Source organism: Convolutriloba macropyga, chromosome 2, assembly GCF_964194025.1.
Source record: "Convolutriloba macropyga chromosome 2, txConMacr16.3, whole genome shotgun sequence".
NCBI lineage: Eukaryota > Metazoa > Xenacoelomorpha > Acoela > Convolutidae > Convolutriloba > Convolutriloba macropyga.
In genome coordinates this window covers 40,002,529-40,024,956 of record NC_134469.1, presented here as the reverse complement: position 1 = coordinate 40,024,956, position 22,428 = coordinate 40,002,529, and the positions used below count along the sequence as shown (strand labels likewise).

Genomic DNA, 22,428 nt, shown 5'->3' with positions numbered 1-22,428 from the left:
CTGTCAAGCGTTTTCTGTATCGGATACCTCAAATAAAGTCGAATAAAAACGTATAAAAACGTGTGCGTTTTTGGCACTCGAAGGAACGTTGACGGTGCTTCAAACAGAGCAATTCACTTCAGCTAAACATATGCAGTATTGTATTTTGAGCAATTTAGCTTCGTGTTACAAAGAATTCAAGACAAAAACAATCTAAGCTTTTGACAGAAAATTTTACTTTTACTACTAGTAGTTGACTGATTTATGCGTTTACAAAACGTGAGATCAAAATTCGGCTCCCTAAAACGCAAAAACCATAGAAAACTAAGCAATCCACTAAGTTTTTCATGAGTGTCATATAACTTGCAATTAGAATTGCCCAGTACTGAAATTGACCAGACGTTGGTCCGGTCAGCGATGACATTTTACTGTCCTAAGCATGGATTGCACATCGCCAATTCGTTTCGATTGAAACCGGACCACAGATATACCAGCTCAAAGGTCAAGCCAGAGATAAAAGCAGCACCCTCTCATCCAAAGTACCCAACTGCAACCGTTTGTTGTGCACAGCCATCACCCGTTTGTACAGGGACCGAAAGTTTATTACCATCGGAGTTGAGAGAGAGCGTTGGTTTGGTGACATCACAGAGGGAGTTGAAAGAGCGAGTGAAGAGTATCGAGGACACTCTAGGTAAGTACACCAAATACTACGTCCAATTTCTGCTTACGTTTAACCACCAGATTGTCAAGGCTGGAGATCAAAGATTCCACAGTTTTATATTGGATACAATGGTGGTGGGATAATATAAAAAGCAATAGCTGTAACTTCGCGATTCAGAGTTTTGAGAGATTAAACATTTGGTCGCTGTTTAGCTATAACACCACTATAACAGTATGAATAGAAATAATCAGTAGCCCAGAGAAGATTTTCACGTTACCATCCATATTTGAGCACAATATGCACTTGGTAGTTCACTGTTCAGAAAACTGGTAGACTTCTTAAAAGTTTTTGCAACACCCTAAGTTTCTTTGGGGACAAGGAATATTATTGAAGCCCGATTGTTTTGTTGTGGTCAACCTTTTCCAATCAAAATTTTTTGGGTCACACAAAAGTGCGTCATTTTAAGTCGTACAAGAAAATGTAAATTGATGCTTGAAGAGCCAATTTTCCCGTTTTCTATTTCAAATCGAGGCAAAATTATTGATCAACCAAAACTCGAGCTCGAAGCAGTTGATAGAGTTTCAGTTTTTTCTATTAAGGGGATGTTGAGGTGAAGGCTTTTAAGAAATTGTAGTCTAATTTAAGAAACTACATTCCATGATTTAATTGTTTTGATCGAAATCTCGAAATCAAGCTAAAAAATTACTTTTGAATGCAATCTTTTTGAAATCTCCTGGTTTCAGTTTAAAAAATTTCAACTCATCAAACATCTTTCGAGGTCATTTCGAAATTTTTATGTATTTCGTAATTTGTTTGTTGCTAAGCTACGGAAGTCCTTTCTAAACACATAAGTCATTTCTCAACACAAGCTAATACGATACAAACATAGACGGCATACTGTCGGACTGTGGGCTCAACTATACTTATTCCGCCTCTCGGCTAAAAGCTATTGAGCTAATACTAATGCCAGCAATTAATTGCCACAATGAAAACTGATAACTTAATACACTATCATCTACTGATCGGGATCTATGGGTCTATCTCATTTTTTTTATTTTCCCCTACTTTTCGAAAAAAACTCCCCGTACTCCCCGTACTCCTTACTCCCCGTAAAAACGAAAGGAGAAAAACGAAAAATAAATTAGAACAAAATTTAAAAAATTACATTTTTTTCTTCGACAAAACTTCTCTACAAAATGTTAAGCTGCTGCTTTCCAATCATTATTCTGAGTAACCTTCAATACTTCTTCTACTTGATTACCTACTCAATAAAGAACTCGGACGGAAATATAGATTTACACTGGAACCAGTCAATAATGAGACTAAGAAAAGAAATCTACAGAAGCGGGCAGAAAAAAAAGACCACTGATAATTTAATAACACAAACAAAGACTGAACAAAATAAACATTGAACAAACGAAAAATTCAACTATGCGTCAATAGAACACATCTATGATCTTTCAAAAACATTATTTAAAAAAAATAAAAAAAAACAACAAAACAGCAGTCAAATTGCCACACGTGACAAAAAATTTGCTTCTGATGAAGGACAATTTATTCAAACACCAATTCCTAAACCTAACATAAGATAAAGTTGACAAAAAACAGAGGTTTGAAACGTTGTGGGTTTTTGCTGGCTTGGCTATTCAAGGGCGATTAAAAGAACTCAACTCTAATTTGAATTTTCTTTGACATCACCATGTCAAAAATGTGCGAAAAGATCGATCATTAAAAAGTAGCCGGCGAAACTCCGGAAGAGACCCAAAGTAGAGAATTGAACTACTCTCACTGGCATATGGATCTGTTCAGTATTTAAAAGAATCATTTTAAAACGATAATAAAGGAAACTTGACATGAGAGAATCGTCTGACAACAGAAACTCATAGTGCATCTGTTAAGTTTTTTTTTCATTTGTTGTGACTCAAAAACAAATACTTGCTGAAGACCTGGTAATAAAGTTTGCGGTTATTGGAAAACTAACCAGCAAAAAATTCGGTTCAAGTAGGTAAAAGCAAAAGGAGAAAAACGAAAAATAAATAAGAGCAAAATAAAAAAATTACATTACTTTCTTCGACAAAGCTTCTCTACAAAATGCTAAGCTGCTGCTTTCCAATCATTATTCTGAGTAACCTTCAATACTTCTTCTACTTGAGCACCTACTCAAAAAAAGACTCGGACGGAAATATAGAATTAAAAAAGAAATTATGAAATATCAATATTTAAAATAGTTTATTTCAGTAAAAAGTGAGTTGTCAGGCCTTCACTTTTTTTCACAGTGACAACATTTTTAGAAAATCTCTAATATATATGCTTAATAGGAATAAATAGAACTAGAAAGAAAAAATCGCACCAAAACTTAAAAATTTAGAAATCGGCATCCATTTGTAGCAGATAATTTGGATTATTTAAAGTGCTCAATGCCTTATTCTCTAACAGGTAAATAAAAAAAATGGCGTAAAAAATCTTCTCGGCAAATAACAGATAATCAGAGGCAGGCAAACAAGTTGAAAAATTAGAAATTGGCAAGAAAAACTGAAGATTCACTTTAAGTTCTTGGGCTTAATGTCTCCAAAGACGATACTTTTACAATATAAAATAAGAAACATGAACGTGCTAAAGACATCAAACGCATTAAAACGTTTCATTGGGCACTTGATTTCAGATAAAAATACAAAAATAATTTCAGAAGATTTGAAGGAAAACTCAAAAAATTATTGAAGGTTCTAAAAACATCCGCATACTTATATATTCAAATCAGACTCTGTTTTGTCAAATTCACAAAACACTTGACTTTCAGTCTAGTGGCAATTCAGTTGGACAAGTAAAAAAGAAACATAGGTAAAAATGACCAAAAAAGATTGAATATTTGGATAAATAAGACAAATTTACTAAAAAGTTGCCAAAGTTTTTCAAACTAAATCCTCAAAGTCAAAAATCCACTGCGGAGGTCGTCGACTCATTCAGCCGCAAAAGTTACAACAAAAATTAATTGGCCCCTAACAGTTTTAAGCTCAAAAAATGAAAAAAAATATCGAAAAAATTGAAAAATTTTTTGCAATTTTTGTAGTTTTAAGTTACCTACACCTCAAAATCAAACAAAAAGGTTTTTACAAGACCTCTTTGAAATGTGTCTGTTGTTAAGTTAAAACTCATTTGACGAAAGCCTCGAAAACCACAAGAAATGTGGAAAAACTGCACTCACAATTACGGGACCAAATATTTAAAAGCAAGGGCCTTTTTATATTGACTTTATTAATTCTCAAAAATTTAGCAGAATAAGCACTTGAAAGACTATTTGACTCCGCTAAGGATTTCCAGCGCAATTTAATGTCTGCTGAGTTTTACCTCTTCAACCTGTTTTGAAAGTTAAAAGTAATGGAAAAATGAGTTAACACATCTTACAGAAAAAGACAGAGCACCAAGACGTCCAATCTAAGTGCTTCTATCTTTAATTAAAAAGCAGAGCACCAATACAATCCAGATTTTAAAAAAGAGAGTGCCTAAGTAATAGCCTAAATTAAGTGGAACATTTAGGAGAAATATTTTGCTTTATTAGCACCCACCAAAATTTAAGCACTGCTTTTGTTCAGTTTTTTTCTCATATTTCTTGGGTTATGCTTCAAACGATTAGCTTTTCAAACGCTCAATAAAACAAGCGCCTTAATTTAAAAGATTGTCATTCTATCTCAACACAAATTAAGTAAGTTTGTGTTGAGATAAAATGACATTTTTTTAAAACTAAGGCGCTTATTTTTATTGCTGTTGACAAATTTTGAAATGAGAACACAATTTTGCTGTTCTTGTCCAAATTGGGCAAGTTTTTCAAATCAATTGGTTTAGTAGTTACACAGGACAAAAACGTGATTTACTATCATAAAAAGATGTGAACTTGTCATCAAGTATAAATTTAGTCTACATACAAAGTCTAGAATTTTTGGCACACATGAAGACGGGAAAACAAAGATTTGGCGAAATATTCAGAGATTGAACTGTAAGTTTGAATTTCTTTTCTTTGATTTTGAACAAGTTTCTTCTTTTCTGATAACAGTTTCAGTTTACTTATTTAGAGAAGTATGGAAGCAGTGCTTGTGATGCACCCACTGGTCCTACAAATGCTCGGTCAAATGGAAGGGTGAAAGTGAAACACCCAACAAAACCACTCAAGTGCATTGAATACGACTCAAACAGACACTATCTGCGGTCTCGCGCAAAAACCAGAAACCATAAACAAGACCCTGGTTGTGTAGTAGCTCGGTGTCCCCCCTCGAAGCTAACAGGGAGTTGTCTGCGAAAGCCGATATGTCACAACAAGTCGGGTGCAACAATGGCAACTTTGGATGAGGATGATGAAGAAATTGCGCAGTTATTCAGGGAGCTTGAAAATTTAGCAACTGAAGGTTGGCATACAACGCATAATGCAGTATTTGAGCGGCAATCTATTGCTCCTCAATTTTAATGAGAATATCGAAGCAATCCAAAATTTTTCAAAAATTTCTACTTATGCATATTTCAACAAATTTTTTTGAAAAAAGGACGCCATATAAATTTAAGAACTTACTTATAGCGCATAGTATTCTGGGACTCTTTATATAAGAAAAAATAATTTAAGATATAAGAATATAAGAAAAACAAGGCGGCTCGTTAATGTGCGTTTGCACATGATGTTCCAACCCGAGCTCAACCTATCTACTAATTGAATTAAAAAGTGCCATGCCTTATTACAGCGCCAATGAGATCTGACCTTAAAGAGACTACGAGACAGAAAAACAACCAAAAAAAATTAGCAAAAACAAAAATTTAACGGTAAAAACTGAATATCTAAATTTAAAAGCACATAGTAACAACGTCAAATGCAGTCAGATAAAACCTTAATTACTCAAATTTAATTTCTCCTAACTATACAGCGGATGGAAAGTTTTCTTAATGAGACCATGTTACAAGTCAACAAAGAGAACGATCAATGAGGCGAAATTCAAAAAATATTAAACAATTTTTAAATCAAGAAATTTAATTAGTCTTAAAAATCATTAGCTTATAACTAAATAATCTTTGATAAATGACTAAAAAGTTATTACGAAACCGAAAGGTCTTGTCTTTGGGGAGACTAAGCCTTAGAAACGAACTAAAGGAAAGCTTAAAAAATTAGAAACAATTTGCGAAAGCAAATTATTGCTACCATTAAAATCATTAGCTATTATCTGAATGTTATGTATTTTTAATAAAATTCTTATTTCTACTAATTCAGCTGTAGGGATTATAATGAAAGACTAAATAAGTTTATTGGGGCCAGATTTGTGAACCATTTGGAGCTGTTACTGCGCAATTGTTCTGAAAGAAGTTTAGAGACACAAAAAATGACTGCTCAAAAAACGTATATAAAAACGCATATTGTCCAACAAAAAAAGCATCGCTGACAAATAATATCAGTAGATATCTTATTTTTTGAAATAAGAGAAGTTGGATGTGACCTCTCATTGATGAAAATAAGTTACAATTTGACGAAAAGAACAACAAAGCTAAAAAGTTTGAAAAAGCTTTGAAAATGTATATCATAAACTTTAAGACTAAGGGCTATAAACTGACCAAATGATTCGGGTAACGTCAATAATTCAATCCTCAACTTCAAGCTTAAGAGACTTGTCAGCAATTTACAGCTACGTAAAGAACAAAAACAGGCAAAAACAGCAATTTCTGTAAAAAAAAATTGAGCGATGTTTGTCATGAGATGCTTGTCAAAAGATGTTTGTCATGCATAGATAATCAATAAGAGATCACAATAAGTCTTAAAACTATGAAAAAACAACAAAGACAGGCAACAACCAAAAATTCAGTAGAAAAGTGCCAGAAGAAAGTGTCGAAGCAATTTAAATCAAAAGTTCTTCTCTGAAAAATTTAGATATGGTCGGTTGAACGTCTTCCTTAAACCAATGGGAACTATCAGAATAAGGATACTGTGATAAGATTTCCAAAGAATCCAAAAATAAGAAAAAGTACCAGAAATTTTTAAAAAAATGTGAAATTAAAGGCTTTGATGTTTCAAAACTAATAGGTAAAAGACAAAACAGCTAACCAGATTATTCTTGGCCGAACTGAAAATAGAAAGGAACCTGTAAGTACTAAGACTGACTAACAGTTCACGAAAAAATGTTAGGGACCCGTTATTGTTCAAAAAAATTTTCGAAAAACTTTTTTTTAAATCTTAACAGCCATTGAACTCAAATGCTTTTAACGGAGGTCAAAACTACGCTGAGAAATAAAACGATGGCAGGAAAAAAATGTTTGTCATGCATAGATAATCAATAGGAGATTACAAGAAGATAATACCGCCAACGAAGTTTATTTTAGTTTCAGTAGAAGGCAAGTGGGGTCTGTCAATACTGAGACTGACTAACAGTTCACGAAAACTGTACGATTGGTTAATGTTCAAAAAAAATTTCGAAAAATATTTTCAAATTCTTAACAGCCATAAAATTCAATAAATTTCAACGGAAATTAAATATAAGTACTCTCCAAATATGCTTCAATGGGAGAATGGGGATGTTTGTCATGCATAGGTGATCAATAAGACATCAAAACAAGTCTTATGACTATGAAAACAACAACAAAAACAGGCGAAAACCAAAATTTAGTAAAAAATTGCGAGAAGAAAAGGTCGAAGCCATTTGAAAACATAAGTTTTTCTCTGAAAAAATTATCTGTGGTCCAGTGAAAGTCTCCTTCAAGCCAATAGGATCTGTCAATTTTAGGATAACGAAATAAGATTTCAAAAGTAACCAACAATACAGAAATATTCAAAAAAAATTTAAAACCTTTTGAAATCTCGTGTCATTGAAGTCATTACTAATAGATAGAAGATAAAACCACCAGCTAGATCATATTTGTTTACAGTAGGATGGAATAGATGCTGTCATCGCAGAGACGGACTTACAGTTTACAATAATAAGTTTCTGATTGGTTAATGTTCAAAAACAATTTCGAAAAATTATTTTTAAAGTTTCAGCAGCCATTATCTGTCCACTCAAAGCACTAGATATGCTCACTTAAATCTCGTTTCGGATTATATTGCACTGTTAGTCAATTAGTCCATGCCATAAGACTGCAAAAAATTAGTAAAACCTCAAACAGAGGTTCAAAATTTCATTTAAAATGACAAAAACTCAGAGTCAAATTTAAGAACTCAGAGTCGAATTTAAAACAAGAGCAATTCCCTGAAAACGATTTTTTTTCTTCATTGGGCTTCATTTGACTGTAAAATAGGTTGGTAATTAACAGAACTTCGATATGAAAAGTGACCTGTCTCTAGGTGATTGAAAAAAGCAAAAAAAATAGAAAAGTTTTATAAAAAAGAGCTCTCAAATAGATTTCGAATTTTTTCGATATTGAAGCTCCCTATGAGACCAGAACTAGTCTTTTTATCGCCTTTAGTCTATTAGGAACACAAAGATTGATTCATTTTTTGGCAAGAAATTTAAGTTTAAAATACTATTTTTATAGAAAATGTCTTAATTTGAAGAAAAATCAGACTAAAAGTGAACAAATGTCCCGTGTTCACACAAAACTTCAATCCTCGATAACTCCTCGAAAAAAAAAACGAAAATCAAAAAATCTTTTCAATTTTGAATTCTACGCTGGACCAGCTTTCTAATGATACCACTCACATTTCTCTGCGATGAATATATCGATCGGCCAAAATTGACTGAACAAAAAAAAAACCCATTTGAGTAAATAGTTCCTCCCCCCACAAGTGGGGTCGGAACAAAAATTATATATAATTAAACTAGATATATATTAAGTGGATTGTTACATAAACAAACTGTTTAACGTACGAAAAACTTATAAGGAAAATAAAAAACAGCGTCGGCAATGAACGAAAATCAAATGAAAAATCTGTTTATTAGAAACCCAAACACATAGAACATAAAATTCCAAGATTAAACGAAATATAATAATTTTTACTCAAAATTATCGTCTCCTACAAATTATTTCTTTAAAAATGATTTAAAATCATTGTTTATTACGAGCTGATGTTTATTCAATTTTTTATTCTAGCTTAACGCCAAACATTGACAATAAGATCAATCAACCACCAGAATTAATGAAGTTATCACAAAAACTTTGCAAACTCTTTAAAATTTTTGTTCCTTTGCATTCAAATGCAACCTTTGCATATCTTATGATTGTTTTTCCGCAAGACAGTTTTCTAAAACAAAATGTTTTTATCATCACCCACTAATTGGCAACTAAACATGTATTCAAGAAGTTTTTAATGAGTTTTCTTAAATGCATGAAAATCAAATCAAATGAGTGCCGATACTTTTCTCAATTGTGTCAAGCTGAAGAAGACAGTTAGCTACAGGTCAGCATAGCACTAGTGAGCTCATGTCAACAGTTATAAGGCATTTTTGGAGATTCTCAAGCGCTCATTCGACAACTAGAATTGACTGTTTTCTTTATTTAAAAAAAAATTAATCAAGTTCGTTAGTTGTTAATTATGTAGACGTTGAATTTAGATATTCTTCTGAAAATCACTTATCTATTTCTCTAGAAGATAATGAAGCAGATCAACAATCCATAACGTTGAATTTAGTAATGTATATATCCTAAGGCAAAATCTAACACCTATGTTAAAATTTCAACAATTGAAGAAGTAAAGCAGTGGCGGATTTGAAAAAGAACCAAATATAAGCTCAATTCAAACTCGACTGGCATAATATTTTATAAGAAATAATTCAAAAAGTAAGTTAGAAAAATTAACTTTAGACAATATCTTTCTCATTTCTAAATCACTTCTTGAAATCATGAATTATAATCATCTTTTTTTAAATTGAAAATTGTGTTCAATTTTCATTTTTCTCTTTAGACGAAGGCAAAAAATTCAAAAATATCTTACTATCACCCACCATAATTATTGAGTTTATCACAGAAACGCTGCAATTTTTTTTGTTTTTTGCTGTCAAGTAGAAGCTTTGTTATTAACTACACTCAAACGAAGTTCGTAACAATCATTTTAAACGTTTTGGGCATTTTTATGCAAATTTTTTGTTTGACCATTTTGCACTTTTCTACTAGAACATTCTTTGACTTCCCAGTGATTTTTTCACGTTTTAGTTTTTCATTTTTGAGTAATTTCTATTGCTTTCACTCCGAAGTAAATCTTGTTGCTAAAATAAAACCGATTGCAGCATAGCAACAAGAACGGGCTGATAAACGAGTAGTCAGTTCTTTTGGTGAGGAGCGGGAGGTCCACGGTTCGAATCCTGGCGTGTTCAGCTGTTTTTGCACCCAAAAATTTTTTACCTAGGCTACAGCCCCTGAATTAAATTGCATCGCCTGTCGCTCGAGAGCAACTCTTCCGACATTAGTCGGTTTATGTTTATCTAGCTTGATTTGGCATTTTTTCCCGGAGAACACGCTTATAAAACGGAATGCCCTTTATTCAATTTAGAAATATGAACAAATGCCTTTATTTATAGCAACACTTCCTTGTTGGCATAAAATATGTATTCAAAGAGGTTTTTGTTGAATTTTCTAAATCAGAAAATCGCAAAATCAGTTGAGTGGTTTTTCGCAAGCTGGAGAAGACTAATAGCTGCATGCCAGCACAAAGTTATTGACAACATGACAAAAGATATCAAGCAGCTATTACTTAAGAGTTCACTTAATCGACAAATAATAGAGACCCTTTTCCACATTTTTGACAAAAGCTGAACTTGGTTGTTATTTACGTTCACATTGACTTTAAACTTTCTTATGGAAATATGGTAGCCAGTTTTCTAGAACATATTGAAGAAGCCAAATAGTTTCTTTTACGTGGATTTTGTCAACGTTGGTAAAGAACTTATTAAGAAACAATTTAGCTACAGATTGACACAGTTTTTAACACAGTTTTAAAAATAGCAGTGCGGATGCCATTCTGTTTTTGTCAGTGTTAGAACACTACTGGCTTCAGCTCAAGATTTTTGGCTGATATCTGCTGAAATTATTTCAGCCCAGAAAGGGCAAAATGACGCTACAAAAATTTACTAGGCGTATAAACCATCTCGTGGTATACATGAGCAGTTCTAGCGCCATGCAGAAATTAGTCAATACTGTCATTTTTTTCATAATTCAATGTATTTAGCCCAACAGCTCTATCTATAATTATTAGAAAAAAGCAATTTCTCTCTTTCAGGAAGAAAGATTCCGAACTTCTCGTTGTACTCTCCTAGTCATTCTACAAAACACCACAAGCGTGACAATGTCGCTCTTCCTAACAAATTCAGGTTAGCTTTGTGTCAATTGCGAATTTAGCGTATCGACTTAATTTCTTTGCCAGATACAATCGGTCAATATCAGAAGAAGCAAAAAATTTTCAGCTTTGATTTTTTATTCAATAGTTATATTACTCCGGATTAAAAAGTTGCCTTCACAAAAACCTCATTTTTAAACTGTAAATTTTTAACTCAATCAAACCCACTAATTCTTTGATTTCATGTTTTTGTTAAACGCGTGATATCAATTTCGAAAACGTAAATTCATTTTGTAATTGACCTTAACCACGATTGAAATTAATCTTTTAAGCTCGTTTGTTCAAAAATAGTAATAAAAAGTCACTAGCCTCTAACAGTTTTTTTGCGGTTTTAATGCTAACATCTCCTACAATTAATTATTCTTACTGTTGATGTATTTGACCTTCTATTAGGGGTTTTATGATTCACTTTTGCCATGTAAGGCAGAGAGATTTTCAGATAAAGGCCAGACTTAAAATTTGGGTATCAACCGCACTGAACATAACGGAAATAGGTATGGCCCAGATCAAACAGGCTAAAATAAGATTTCTTCCACACTGTGATATTTGGTGCAAGACGCCCAATATCACTCTGGCACATAGCTGACTTGGATTGCGGACCTCATCCTGGGTAACCTCATCCCCGCCTTGATTCATTATCATTTGATTGCGCCATCAGATGTACAGTACTGGCAACGACATTCCATTGATCTCTTTCCCAATGTTTGTTGATTTCCCCAAATTGTCTTTATTTGAATTTTTTTGCATACATTTTGTACCTACTGGTGCTTCAGAACCAGCCCAGAATCAGCTGCAAACCCTCGCGTTTATTATGATAAGCAGGTGGGTTAAACGTCACCTTAGTAGGCATATGCATAAGAAAAAACAAAGTTTAAAACGGTAAACGAACACAACCATAAAACGCGTTGAAACTGCACCATCAAAACAAAACAGATCTCAATGGAATATTGTGTAAATTATTAATAAAAAATGCCACAAAATTTTCATGCAGAACCAAAGTCAACGGAATTTACAATATTTTTACTTCATTCTTTGCATATCAATGGCTTCAAAGAAAAAAGTACCAGGAAGTTTTTACTTCGGTAAACTTACCGACGATGACGCTGCAATGAGTTAATAATGAATCCAGATATATTGATCTGTTTATTTTTCAACAGATCAAGCACAAAATTCTGAAACAATGATATCTAATGTTAATAAAGTATATATTGAAAATGCATTGCAGGCAGAAAGCTAGGATCACCGCTGTCAGCTTAAACTGCCTCAACTGATATTTAAGCTCAACATTCTGCTGAAAAAACTTAGATAGATAACTTAATTAATGTAGCGAACTAAGTTATGGAAATCACTTAATTGGACATCAAGTCGAATTCGCAGCTAGGTTGAACTAATCAAGCCATTAGAATTATACGGATTTGAGCGTTTGGATTTAACAAAAACTCGGTGTTTTTTAAATCAAAGTCTTGTCTTCCTTTCGAATCTAAGATGTTTATAAAAATTATGCTTGCTGAACTATTTTAAGTTTAAAATGAGAAGTAAAATAGGAAATTCCATTCCATTTGTGTTTAAAATAAAAAGTCGCAGAATCTTCTATTGCTGTCCAATATTCTGCCAGTGGAGCTATTAGTTGCTCAAAACAGTAGTACTATTAATTCTTAAGCAATAGCATTCTAGAGAAACAAGTGACAAAATTTTAAAGAGAAACGTCTTACACCAAAAATCTTTTGCACTGAGCAAGCAATTTTAACGAAAATAAGCAAAAAATGCCTTAAAGAAATGCCTTGAAATGTTGAAATAATTTCTTTAAGTATTACAATTTTTTAAATTTAATCAATTTCAAACAAATGATGAAAACAATATTTTCTCTACGCAATTTGCCAGGGAAGGCTAACAGGCTGCTTTTCAGTGATTATTCTGTAGACAACATTTATTCCTTCTTCTGTTTGGTAAATCACCCACATAATACCTGTCAGAGATTTAATAAACAATAAATAGAATGTGAAAAACAAAAAAAAATATGAAAAAGTGTAATTTAATTCAGTGAAAACTGCCCTGTCTTGCCTTCAAGTATCACTTCTGAATAGCACCACCTACAGAAAATATCTCCGTTGTGGGTTGAACAAGCAAAACTATAGCTAGAAGAAGAACAAAATGAATTGAAATAGGCTAAAAATTTAAAGGTAAAAAATGGGTCCAGAATTTATTTTAATCGAACCGAAAGTCTACTAAAACTGATAAACTAAACGTAAACCGAATAATATTGGTCGAAATGATTTTAAACGACCTGAGAGCAGTTGGCTTCGTTGGTAGCTAGCTGGGTCGTAAGGATGCTAGCATTAGGGGGGTTGAGGGGAGTGAGAGCGGGCCAAGCTTGGGAGTCAAGTGAATGGGGTTTGGCAGGGTTGGGATATATGGGTATGGTTGGCAATAAATGAGAGGGGAGTTTTAATCGCTAGGTAGAGAAGGGTGTGATCATTGTAAAATTAGGGGGGAGTGGGTGGTGAGTGGGTGGGGGTGACTGAGGTGGTCAAACTCTTGGAATTATGAACCGCCCTTCATACCATGAAACTGTCTCCTCAAAACAATTTCGGTTAGTCGCATAGAATTTTGTTAAGCGTAGGGCTAAAAGAGAGCTTCTCAGGCACTTAATGATCACCTGATGTTACCGGTTTATTCCTTTTTAAGGAGGAAAATTGAAAAGGGTCAGACAAAAACGGTCCTAATATAATTCCTGCAAACTTCGTTTGAGAGCAATTAAAAAGTCAAGCGCGAAGAAGAACTCCAAGAAATGAAACCGAAAGAATGCCCTAGAAAAGAACCCACGAAAAAGTTTTGAATAATAAAACACACACAAGATTGCTCTCGAAATGAACGAACAAAAATATCAAGGCTCACATCTGCTTCCGGCAAAACTCAGTCATTATTCGAATGACTTTGGAAGTTCGTGGAATAGGCCTTCTCGACTTTTTTGAAGACGAATAAGCTCTTAGTCCTGCTTGCAGACAAAAAACATGAAGTTTTTTTTCTGTGTAAAATAAATCCATTTTTATAGTAAAATATAAAATTTACATTGTTAATGGATAACATGAAATATAAAACAACTTTTAGGTGCAAAGGATGCGGTGATGTGCAGAACATATACATGCCCAATCAGTTCAGTTCACCCGACAGTCACTTCTCGTACCTATACTCTCCATTCCCCCTTCAGTCATACATGGACATATTGAACCCTAAGAGGACAAACAACAGTCCCCGCAGCACAACAAACACCCCCTTTTCACCCACTCCGAGTCCAAACCCTTTCGGGTACTCGACCGTGGGACCCAACGTTAATTACATGCCTTATTACCCATACATCGGACTGCCATTTGCACCTTTTGGAACTCCTCGAGACTTGAATAAAGATCCAACCCTGGCTGACATCCTCCGTCGCATCTCAGAGAGTCTGTCTGTGACAGATGGTGGCAAGAGACCCAGGAGCAGATCTGTGGGAACCCAGTCTGTTGAGGATCTGAATTCTGAGAGGAGTTTTGAAGGTACATAATGTGATGGAAACCTTCTATTCCTATGTTAATCTTTAACCACACTGGCTCTGGATAAGGGCAATTTGGATGGTAAAACAGTATGATAGTGGCGTATGTATACATAAGACACAGTTTTATTCAGCGATAAAGGCAGTGTATCTATAGTTACACCGCTTTCACAACTGTATAAAACTTGAGGGCAGTTCCTCATGACGCGTTCTCCACTCATCTAGTTGGGAGGGGACATTTAATTTAAGCAACCCATTTATCGTTATTATACTAAAATGGGGGAGGGATACATTTTCCGAAGACTATTATGGCGTTGCCACTTCCTATGTTCGATACAAGGATTATACATGATATCATAGTACAAAAGATAGGGTATTTCCGTGTACGATCTTTGCATGGAGACCAAGAAAATTATGAGATCCTTATTGGAAAATCGGAGCCTAATAAGCAATTTAAAGTTAGAAGCGCCTCAATAAAGGGCCAAACTAATATTCTGGACATGAGCAAACTTTGTATGTTGTGAACAGATGAAGAAGACATTGTGCTGGAGAGCAAGGGAGGTGGAGGGCTTCAGAGTGCACCCCCGGATGGCACAGTTGGAGACCAGGATGACGAGTTGCACTTGGACAGTGAATACTTTGACAAAGACGACCAAGAGTCACATGACCATCAACTTGAAGACCAAGATCCATACGTTAGTTTTATAAAACCTCAGTTCAAATTTATAGTTCGGTTGGACAATATTAGAGCAATATTGAAAAATTGTTTCTAAACTAAAGAGAAATGCTCTCGCCCGTGTATAGGATTATTATACGGGTATCTCTTTCTAATTGGAGTGAATTTACCAGCCTCCTTTCTGTGCCACTTCATACATGGCAACTTTCCATAATGTTTTACCACCGGAAAATTGATAACGTTTGTTATTGCTGAGCGTAAGCTGAGCGTAGCCATATTGCGGTGTTCCTGGATTTTACAATTGCATTGTGACGCTTTTTACGACTCAAAGATGAGTATTGGTGGAGCCTCTTTTTTGATAGGTAATTTTCTTTTAGTGTATTTGAAACAGAAAGTGAAATGCGTAAAAACAAAGTGTTTTGGTCAAAGTGCTGAGGGGAGAGAACTGATTTTCTGTTCATGTCGCTAAATTAGGAGAGAGAGCGAGAAAACTAGGTGTGAAAAAATATTCACTGAACCACCGGAATTTTTGATCACGTGCGGCTTTTTGAAAGCAGTTTCTTAGTTTTAACTCCAATTTTTCTAGTCATAGGGTTTTGCTCGACTATCTAAACTGGTACTTGCGCATTTGGAAGTTTTTTTTACCATCCCAGGCAAATTTTACACTATTAGTGTCAATTTTCAGTGATTTTTACGTTTTGCAAGATTTTGAGTTTTTTCAGTTAATTTTGTATTTTCTGCAACTTTTGATAGCATTTGTGGAGTTTTGTGATCGAACTCAATTGCTTTAGCACTTTCGGCTGTCTCTCAAAATGATTATCATTATTTTTGAGTTGTTTTTGCTCAAGAAAATTGATTAATTTTCAGCGAAATTTTGCACTTTTTTTGCATTTTTGACTATTTCTTCAAATTTATGGTTCTCTCTGTCGTTCTTCTATATCAAATTTTAGCTAGGAGCAATACAATGTTGCTACAATGAATTGACACTTGAAAACTAAACAGGGCACTTTTCACTGAAATATTCTAATAAGATTTCAAAAATTTTTTCAAGTTTTTTTGTTCTTTGTTTTAATCTTTTTTAGAAAAATAATTATCTGTGAAGTATTGTGTAGATGACCAATCTAACAGATAGTTTGAATAAAATCCTTTTCCGAATTATGGTTGAGAGGTTGCATTGTGTTTGTTACACTTTTGTTCGAACCTAAAAAAGAAACTTTTTTCCTTTGCCATCAACCTTCTTTTTTGCTGGTTTTTGCTTACGAGTGTTACATTTTCTTTGATGGTAATATTTCATTGTATATCTGCATTACAAAGAGTTTTTTCTTGCGCTTTTGGTGTCGCAACATGAAGTAAAATTTATAAGCTGCTTTTTCGGTTTTAGTCAGTTAGTCTTCTCATGCAAATTTGCTTATTCTTTCGGAGAAATCAAGTAGAAGGTGCACCCCGTCAAGGAAGACGTTGAGTTTCCTGCTTCAAGTAGTTTTAGATATTCTTTGGGAGGATGTTTCTTAAGGTCTGTTCACAAATTCTTGCAAATTTTGAAGTCAAATTGGAGTGCTTATTTTTATCACGCCAAAAATAAAATCGAGCGAAAAACGAATGGTATTGCGGCGTAAAATTTATTTACTCCAATTCTACATTGGAGTGCAAAAATGGTCTTTGAACAAATTTGCGGGTTTCGAGAGCTAATTTTTGTTCATATGCGGCAATTTTACTTCATTTTTGTTTTTGTTTATATTTTTTTTCATTGGCTTATGTCAGCAATTGATTTTCAGAGTTGTTTCAAAACCAGTTTAGGTTTTAGTTTGTGGTTATGTCTTCAGGGCCTGACGCTCTTTTCGGATTTGAATTTGTTCACAAAGCAAAGCAATATGCAATAAAGTTCCCTAATGAAAAGGCTTCTGAGGAAGGAATTTCAACAAGCTTGATTATTTTATAGCTGAAGGTTTTTTCCGTAAACTTTTGAGCGGCGCCGAAAACTTTCTCAGCTTATATCTGTTTTTATCTATATTAAGCGGCGCGCAAGTTTTGCAGCTATTCCGGCCATCTGCCGGCTATGATTTTTTAATATATTTTTCGTGAAGTCACGAAAAATATATAAAAATATGTTTTTGTTATATCGTGAAGTCACGCATCCAGTTTTTTCTTTTAGCACATTAGTATGAAATGGGCTAGTGTTGCTCTTTTTTTAACCGTTATTATTTGCTGCGGACAATTTTTTTTGTAGTAAATAGTAACATTTTTTCATTTTAATTAGTACTTAAGATCAGAAAGATTCTCAATTAATTCGGAGCAAAATTGAAGTGCGTTTTCCGGGAAAAAAAATGCAGTTCCAGATTCTGCAATGCCAGAATTTAGTTTGCTGAGTTCGTATTTTATGCAAAGTCACGTGACTGTTGAAATCACTTGCGACTAACATCTTGGTCAAATTGTGGTTCTCGCACAATGTCAGAACTTCTAAGAGACCCCCTCATCAGAGCCGGGTAACATACACATCAAACATGTCCAGTTATGCCAGAGCAAATATTGTTTATTTAGTTCTCTGGTCTGCCACAGAGTGCAGTGGAGTTGCGAGAACTGGAGCTGAGTGCATGGGCTGCATCTAAATGGTGGCATCTTGTCAAAACAAGGAGGGCACTCAGGAGAGAATACGGTACATATTTTGGCACTTAATATTCTGCTCCAGCCGAAGTCCAAGCCTGCGTTATCTTGTGAAATCTTGCAACGTTATTGCAAACAACGCGCGGCTACAAAAAAAAGAAAACACTTTATTGCCCTAGCAGTTATAACACATCCTAATTGTTCATACACATCTGCAAAAGAGCGTACAGACAGAATAATAAATTCAGTTATTTTTGTACTAATAATGTTCAAATTAACCTCGGCGTCCGATTCAAGATCTTGACGCTTATCGCTTGCACTAATCCAACAAGACCTCGCACGATAACCATCTGAAAAGTTTTATCCTTCTAGAAAGAGAACCGTCTGATTATGAGTGTGATACTAAGAGTCACAGATATATTACTAGCTAGATCGGACAGCCATTTTCTATAACAGAATGTGGAAATACTCGCTGGAATTTAAGTACTCTATTTTAGATTTTTATGTTCCATAATACGCTTGGCAATAAACGGGCATTGACTATGTTCAAATTGAGCTCTAACATTCAGAACAGAATAATTATAATGCTACGGATATTCTATACATTCTGAGATCATTTGGACCAAAGTCAATCCCCGCAACTGGAGCTCATACAATTATACGTTTGGTTGAAGTTCCTTTGAGAAATAATTCTAGATAACATTTTTGTATCATTTCTTTACACATCATTTCGTTTCTTTACGCATGTACTTTCATTTTGGGAAGAAACAAAGTTTTGTAATGAAAAAGTGGAGGAAAATATTCTTCGCCTTAGGCGCTTTTCATGCTATCTGTTGACTCCACGTATTTTTGTGTATTTTTAGGGCTCGTTGTGTGATTTGTGTCTCACAGGTTTTGGTCCAGACCCAAATTGAGCTATGATCAGACTATGCAGACTGAAATGACCTCTGATCAGACTTTCCAGACCTAATTTACCTCTGATCAGACCATCCAGACCAAAATGATCTCTGATCAGACTTTCCAGACCAAAATGTCCTCTGATAAGACCGAACCCAGACCACTGTCCAGAATATAGTGCGCTTATGATCAGACCCAAATTCAGACCATTGTCCAGACTATAAACAGATTATGATCAGACCATCTTCAGACCATGGTCCAGACTCAATTTCAGAACATTGCCCAGACCTTAATCAGACTATGATCAGACTCAGGTGCGCTCATAATAGTCTGATCAGAGAAAGATTTTAATTATGAACAAAACTCTGCTATAATATTTTGCTATAATATATTCATTTCAAAAAAACTGGTGTTTGCAGTATTAAAATACTCTAAGGAAAAGCCAATTCTGAAAACATTGCTAATAAAAACGAAACCTAACTGTTGAGAAAAAAAAAATTTGTTTACCATACCCCTTAGTTCATATTTCTGACTCAATGGATGAACTTAGACAGCTTTCCACAAGAAACGTCGTGGTCTTCAGTTAATCAGAACTTCCTCTTGAGGGGACCGGCATTTGCTATCAGCTGGACTCCTTTTTTCTGATCAGAGTCATCGGACTTTAGATGAGTCTCTAATCGGAACGCTGCTTTATTGTTGCCTCTTGGCAGAGCCAACATCCCTCAAGAAAAAAAACAAAAAAATTGAAAAAATAATGCACTCGAAATCAGACCTTCCAGACCGAATTGACCTCTGATCAGACCGAACCCAGACCAAAGTCCAGACTATAAAGACTATGATCAGACTTTTCAGACCGAGGTGACCTCTGATCAGACCGAACCCAGACCATGGTCCAGACTATAAAGACTGTGATCAGACCTTCCAGACCGAATTGAACTCTGATGAGACCGAACCCCGAACATGGTCCAGACTATAAAGACTGTGATCAGACCGTCCAGACCGAATTGACCTCTGATCAGACCGAAATCAGACCATGGTCCAGACTATTGTGCGCTCGAACCGCTTTCCAGACCCTGTAATTTTGGTCTGGGAACACAGGGGTGTGCGCTCGATTGGGTCTGATCATAGCTCAATTTGGGTCTGGACCAAAACCTGGGCTCTTTCTGATGTTAATCATGCAAAAGTTTTGCATTTGAATGTTGAGATCTTGCAAAGGTTAAGATAAAAACCCTACTCAACAATTACCAGTTTGTTGGTTGGCTAATGTTCCATCTGTAAGCACTTTACGCTAAATACAACCTGATTTTTAAATCAAAATAGAAAGTTATATATGAAACATATAAATGCTCTTTAAAATCAAAATTTAAAGAATTTTTGTTTCGACCAAGTTTTTTTTTCTTCAAGGAAAATTTTACGGGTTTTTCAACTACATATCTTTGTTAATGTTAATATTTGCAAATTTACTATTAAGATAGTTTGACTAGGACAATGTTAAATATGAATTATTCATGGAAATAAATTTCTTGCTAATTGAAGGCAATTTATAGTTTAAACTCCAACTTATTTCGCTGTATTTTTGGTAAAGAAAACAGAGAATAACAAAAACAGCAAAAATTGAATTCTATTATCACAAATTTCGCGAAATGAATTTACGTAACTAAGTCAAATTTGACATGTTCCCAGTGAAACTATATTCTTAGAAAATAGAAAATTACTAATTGGTTGAAAAACAATTTGAAAAAAATTATAAATCATAAAGATCATTTGTAAAATAAATAAATTAGTAGATTTAAGTTGAATGTTAAAATGTACAGCGCAAATTATTTAATAAACAAAAAAAATTTTAAGGCGAAATTAGTTCAAATTTGAGACAACTAGTAAAAGTTTGTCTCAATTGTCCACGATTTGTGTTTTTGAGCTATCGTCGAACGAAAACTGCTAAAACTGCCGATTGTTAATTGCGAATTCTACGCTGGATGAGCTTTTGAATGATACCACTCACATTTCTCTACGATGAATATAATTGTCAGAACAAAAAAAACCCATTTGAGTATATAGTTCCTCCCCCCACAAGTGGGGTCGGAACAATTAAAAGTTGCATAATAATACAGTATTTTAATTTTTGTCTGTTGTGTTAAAAGGTTTTGCCGATGACGATGAGGAATTTTGCACAGTAGAGTATCGCAACAAAGACAGTAATTTACAGTCAGAACAAGACGACCTCAACCTTGACTTGCTAGCGAAAAAATTGAACAAACTACCAAACAAAAGTGATGAATCAGAAGCCGCAATTCCTGCACCAGCTCTGGAGGAAGTAGATGATGATAGCGGAATGAACGATAAACAGTCGAACGAAGTTCCAAAAGGATTTAACAGTTTCAAACAACTGTCTGTAGCTGCTAAAGCATCCTACAAGTGGTCACAATTAGTGGAGAAACGGAGGTTGCAGAAAAATAAGAAGAAACTGAAGCGATCAAAGTCACCTTGATTTATAACACAAAGAATGTTGTGCTCAAAACTGTTTTAAATCGATCATCACACACTAAATTAGTTCATGAACTAACAACTTGCTGTCACAAAATAAAGTTTGCAGTAATTGATAAATGATTTCCGTCAGTTGTTTTTGAGTAATGAAAATGGAATGTACCGTTGGTTCACTATACAGACGGATGATGTCAGTTCCCGTACCCTGAAACATACGAACAGTCAGAAAGAGAAGGTTCAGCAATACAAAATTTGCATTAAAGTGCCGGCCATTCTTGTCCGGCGTAGTCTTTGCTCAAAGTTTTATGCGATCGTGAAAACGCTGAGCAGTTGCAATACACTTGAAAAAAGAAACAGGAATCTATTTTTTGTCTTCCACTGAAAATTGTCTATTAATCTTCCAAAGACTTTGTTGCAATTTGTGCAAAACTGCTTTCTATAGCATAGAATTTGTTCATAACAATTAAAGGGACATATGATCAACTTCCGGTGAAACAATTACAAAAAGATTGTGATTGTTTATAACTTTTCTACAAAATATTTCCACAATTATCCTCAGAAGCTTTCTTAAAACTTATTGCATATACAAACAAATGTTCTTGATGTGGTTTCTAAATAGCGATGTCACGAACACAAAAAGCTGATAATTACGCGAAAACGAAAAAGAAAAACATTAAAAACCAATCATCTTAAAACCTTTTTTTGGTGGGAGTTTTTGTTTCCTGATATAAACAATCCACGTCTTGATGACACCTCTACAAGTTAGCCAAAGATTTCCTAATGAGTTGCAACGATTTTAAACTGCAGAATGCGCAAATTTATTTTAAACAAAAACTGGCAGATTAAAAAAAAAGCTTTTGAGAGCAATTTGACAGATCTTAGTTCATTATTATTTTTCTCAAAACGCAATCAGTTTTTTCAAAAATATAAAATGTTTTGAGGTTACGGCAACGTCTGTAAATATCAATAACTAATAGGGCCAGCGAATTTTCCAAAAATATCTACCATTCATCCACTTGCGAGCACAAGAGTTGAACAAAAAAGAAGAGATAAAACCTATGCACTATGGCGTAATCTGATGGCTTTATCAAGGTATCCCGCTTAATTCAATTTTATTTTTGAGCTAAACCGTATTCAAACCTAGACCGAGTGAAGCTGGAAAGTAGTAATTTATATAAAACAGAAAACTTGAACGAAAAACAAAAGAGAAAAAAAATTTTAAAAAAAAAACAGCATGACAAATCCCATATTACAGCTCAAAGTACAATACTATCAGCATCCTTGAAAAACTTCTGATTGTAAACAAATCA

The 22,428-nt window shown here is 34.3% G+C and overlaps 2 protein-coding genes across 2 annotated transcripts in view; one reads left to right on the top strand and one right to left on the bottom strand.

Moving 5' to 3' along the window:
- Positions 1 to 145: 145 nt before the first annotated feature.
- On the top strand, positions 146 to 21,250 carry LOC142358654 (uncharacterized). Its single transcript, XM_075410138.1, has 7 exons — positions 146 to 670; positions 4,708 to 5,037; positions 10,812 to 10,902; positions 14,037 to 14,464; positions 14,989 to 15,155; positions 17,675 to 17,789; positions 20,776 to 21,250. The coding sequence occupies exons 1-7, from the start codon at positions 397 to 399 to the stop codon at positions 21,120 to 21,122; spliced, it is 1,752 nt and encodes a 583-aa protein (XP_075266253.1). The 5' UTR covers positions 146 to 396; the 3' UTR covers positions 21,123 to 21,250.
- The window catches only part of LOC142334901 (uncharacterized), a 235,711-nt gene continuing 234,429 nt past the window's right edge, over positions 21,147 to 22,428 (bottom strand). The window contains exon 43 of the mRNA XM_075383229.1: positions 21,147 to 21,323. Coding sequence (XP_075239344.1) covers positions 21,310 to 21,323 — 14 coding nt within the window. The 3' untranslated portion in view covers positions 21,147 to 21,309. The remainder of the gene's footprint in view (positions 21,324 to 22,428) is intronic.

Coding starts and splice junctions, on each gene's coding strand:
- LOC142358654 (XM_075410138.1), top strand. CDS start 397: ATGACATTTTACTGTCCTAAGCATGGATTGCACATCGCCAATTCGTTT. Junction 14,465..14,988: donor TTCTGAGAGGAGTTTTGAAG/GTACATAATGTG, acceptor TGTTGTGAACAG/ATGAAGAAGACATTGTGCTG. Junction 17,790..20,775: donor GGCACTCAGGAGAGAATACG/GTACATATTTTG, acceptor TTGTGTTAAAAG/GTTTTGCCGATGACGATGAG.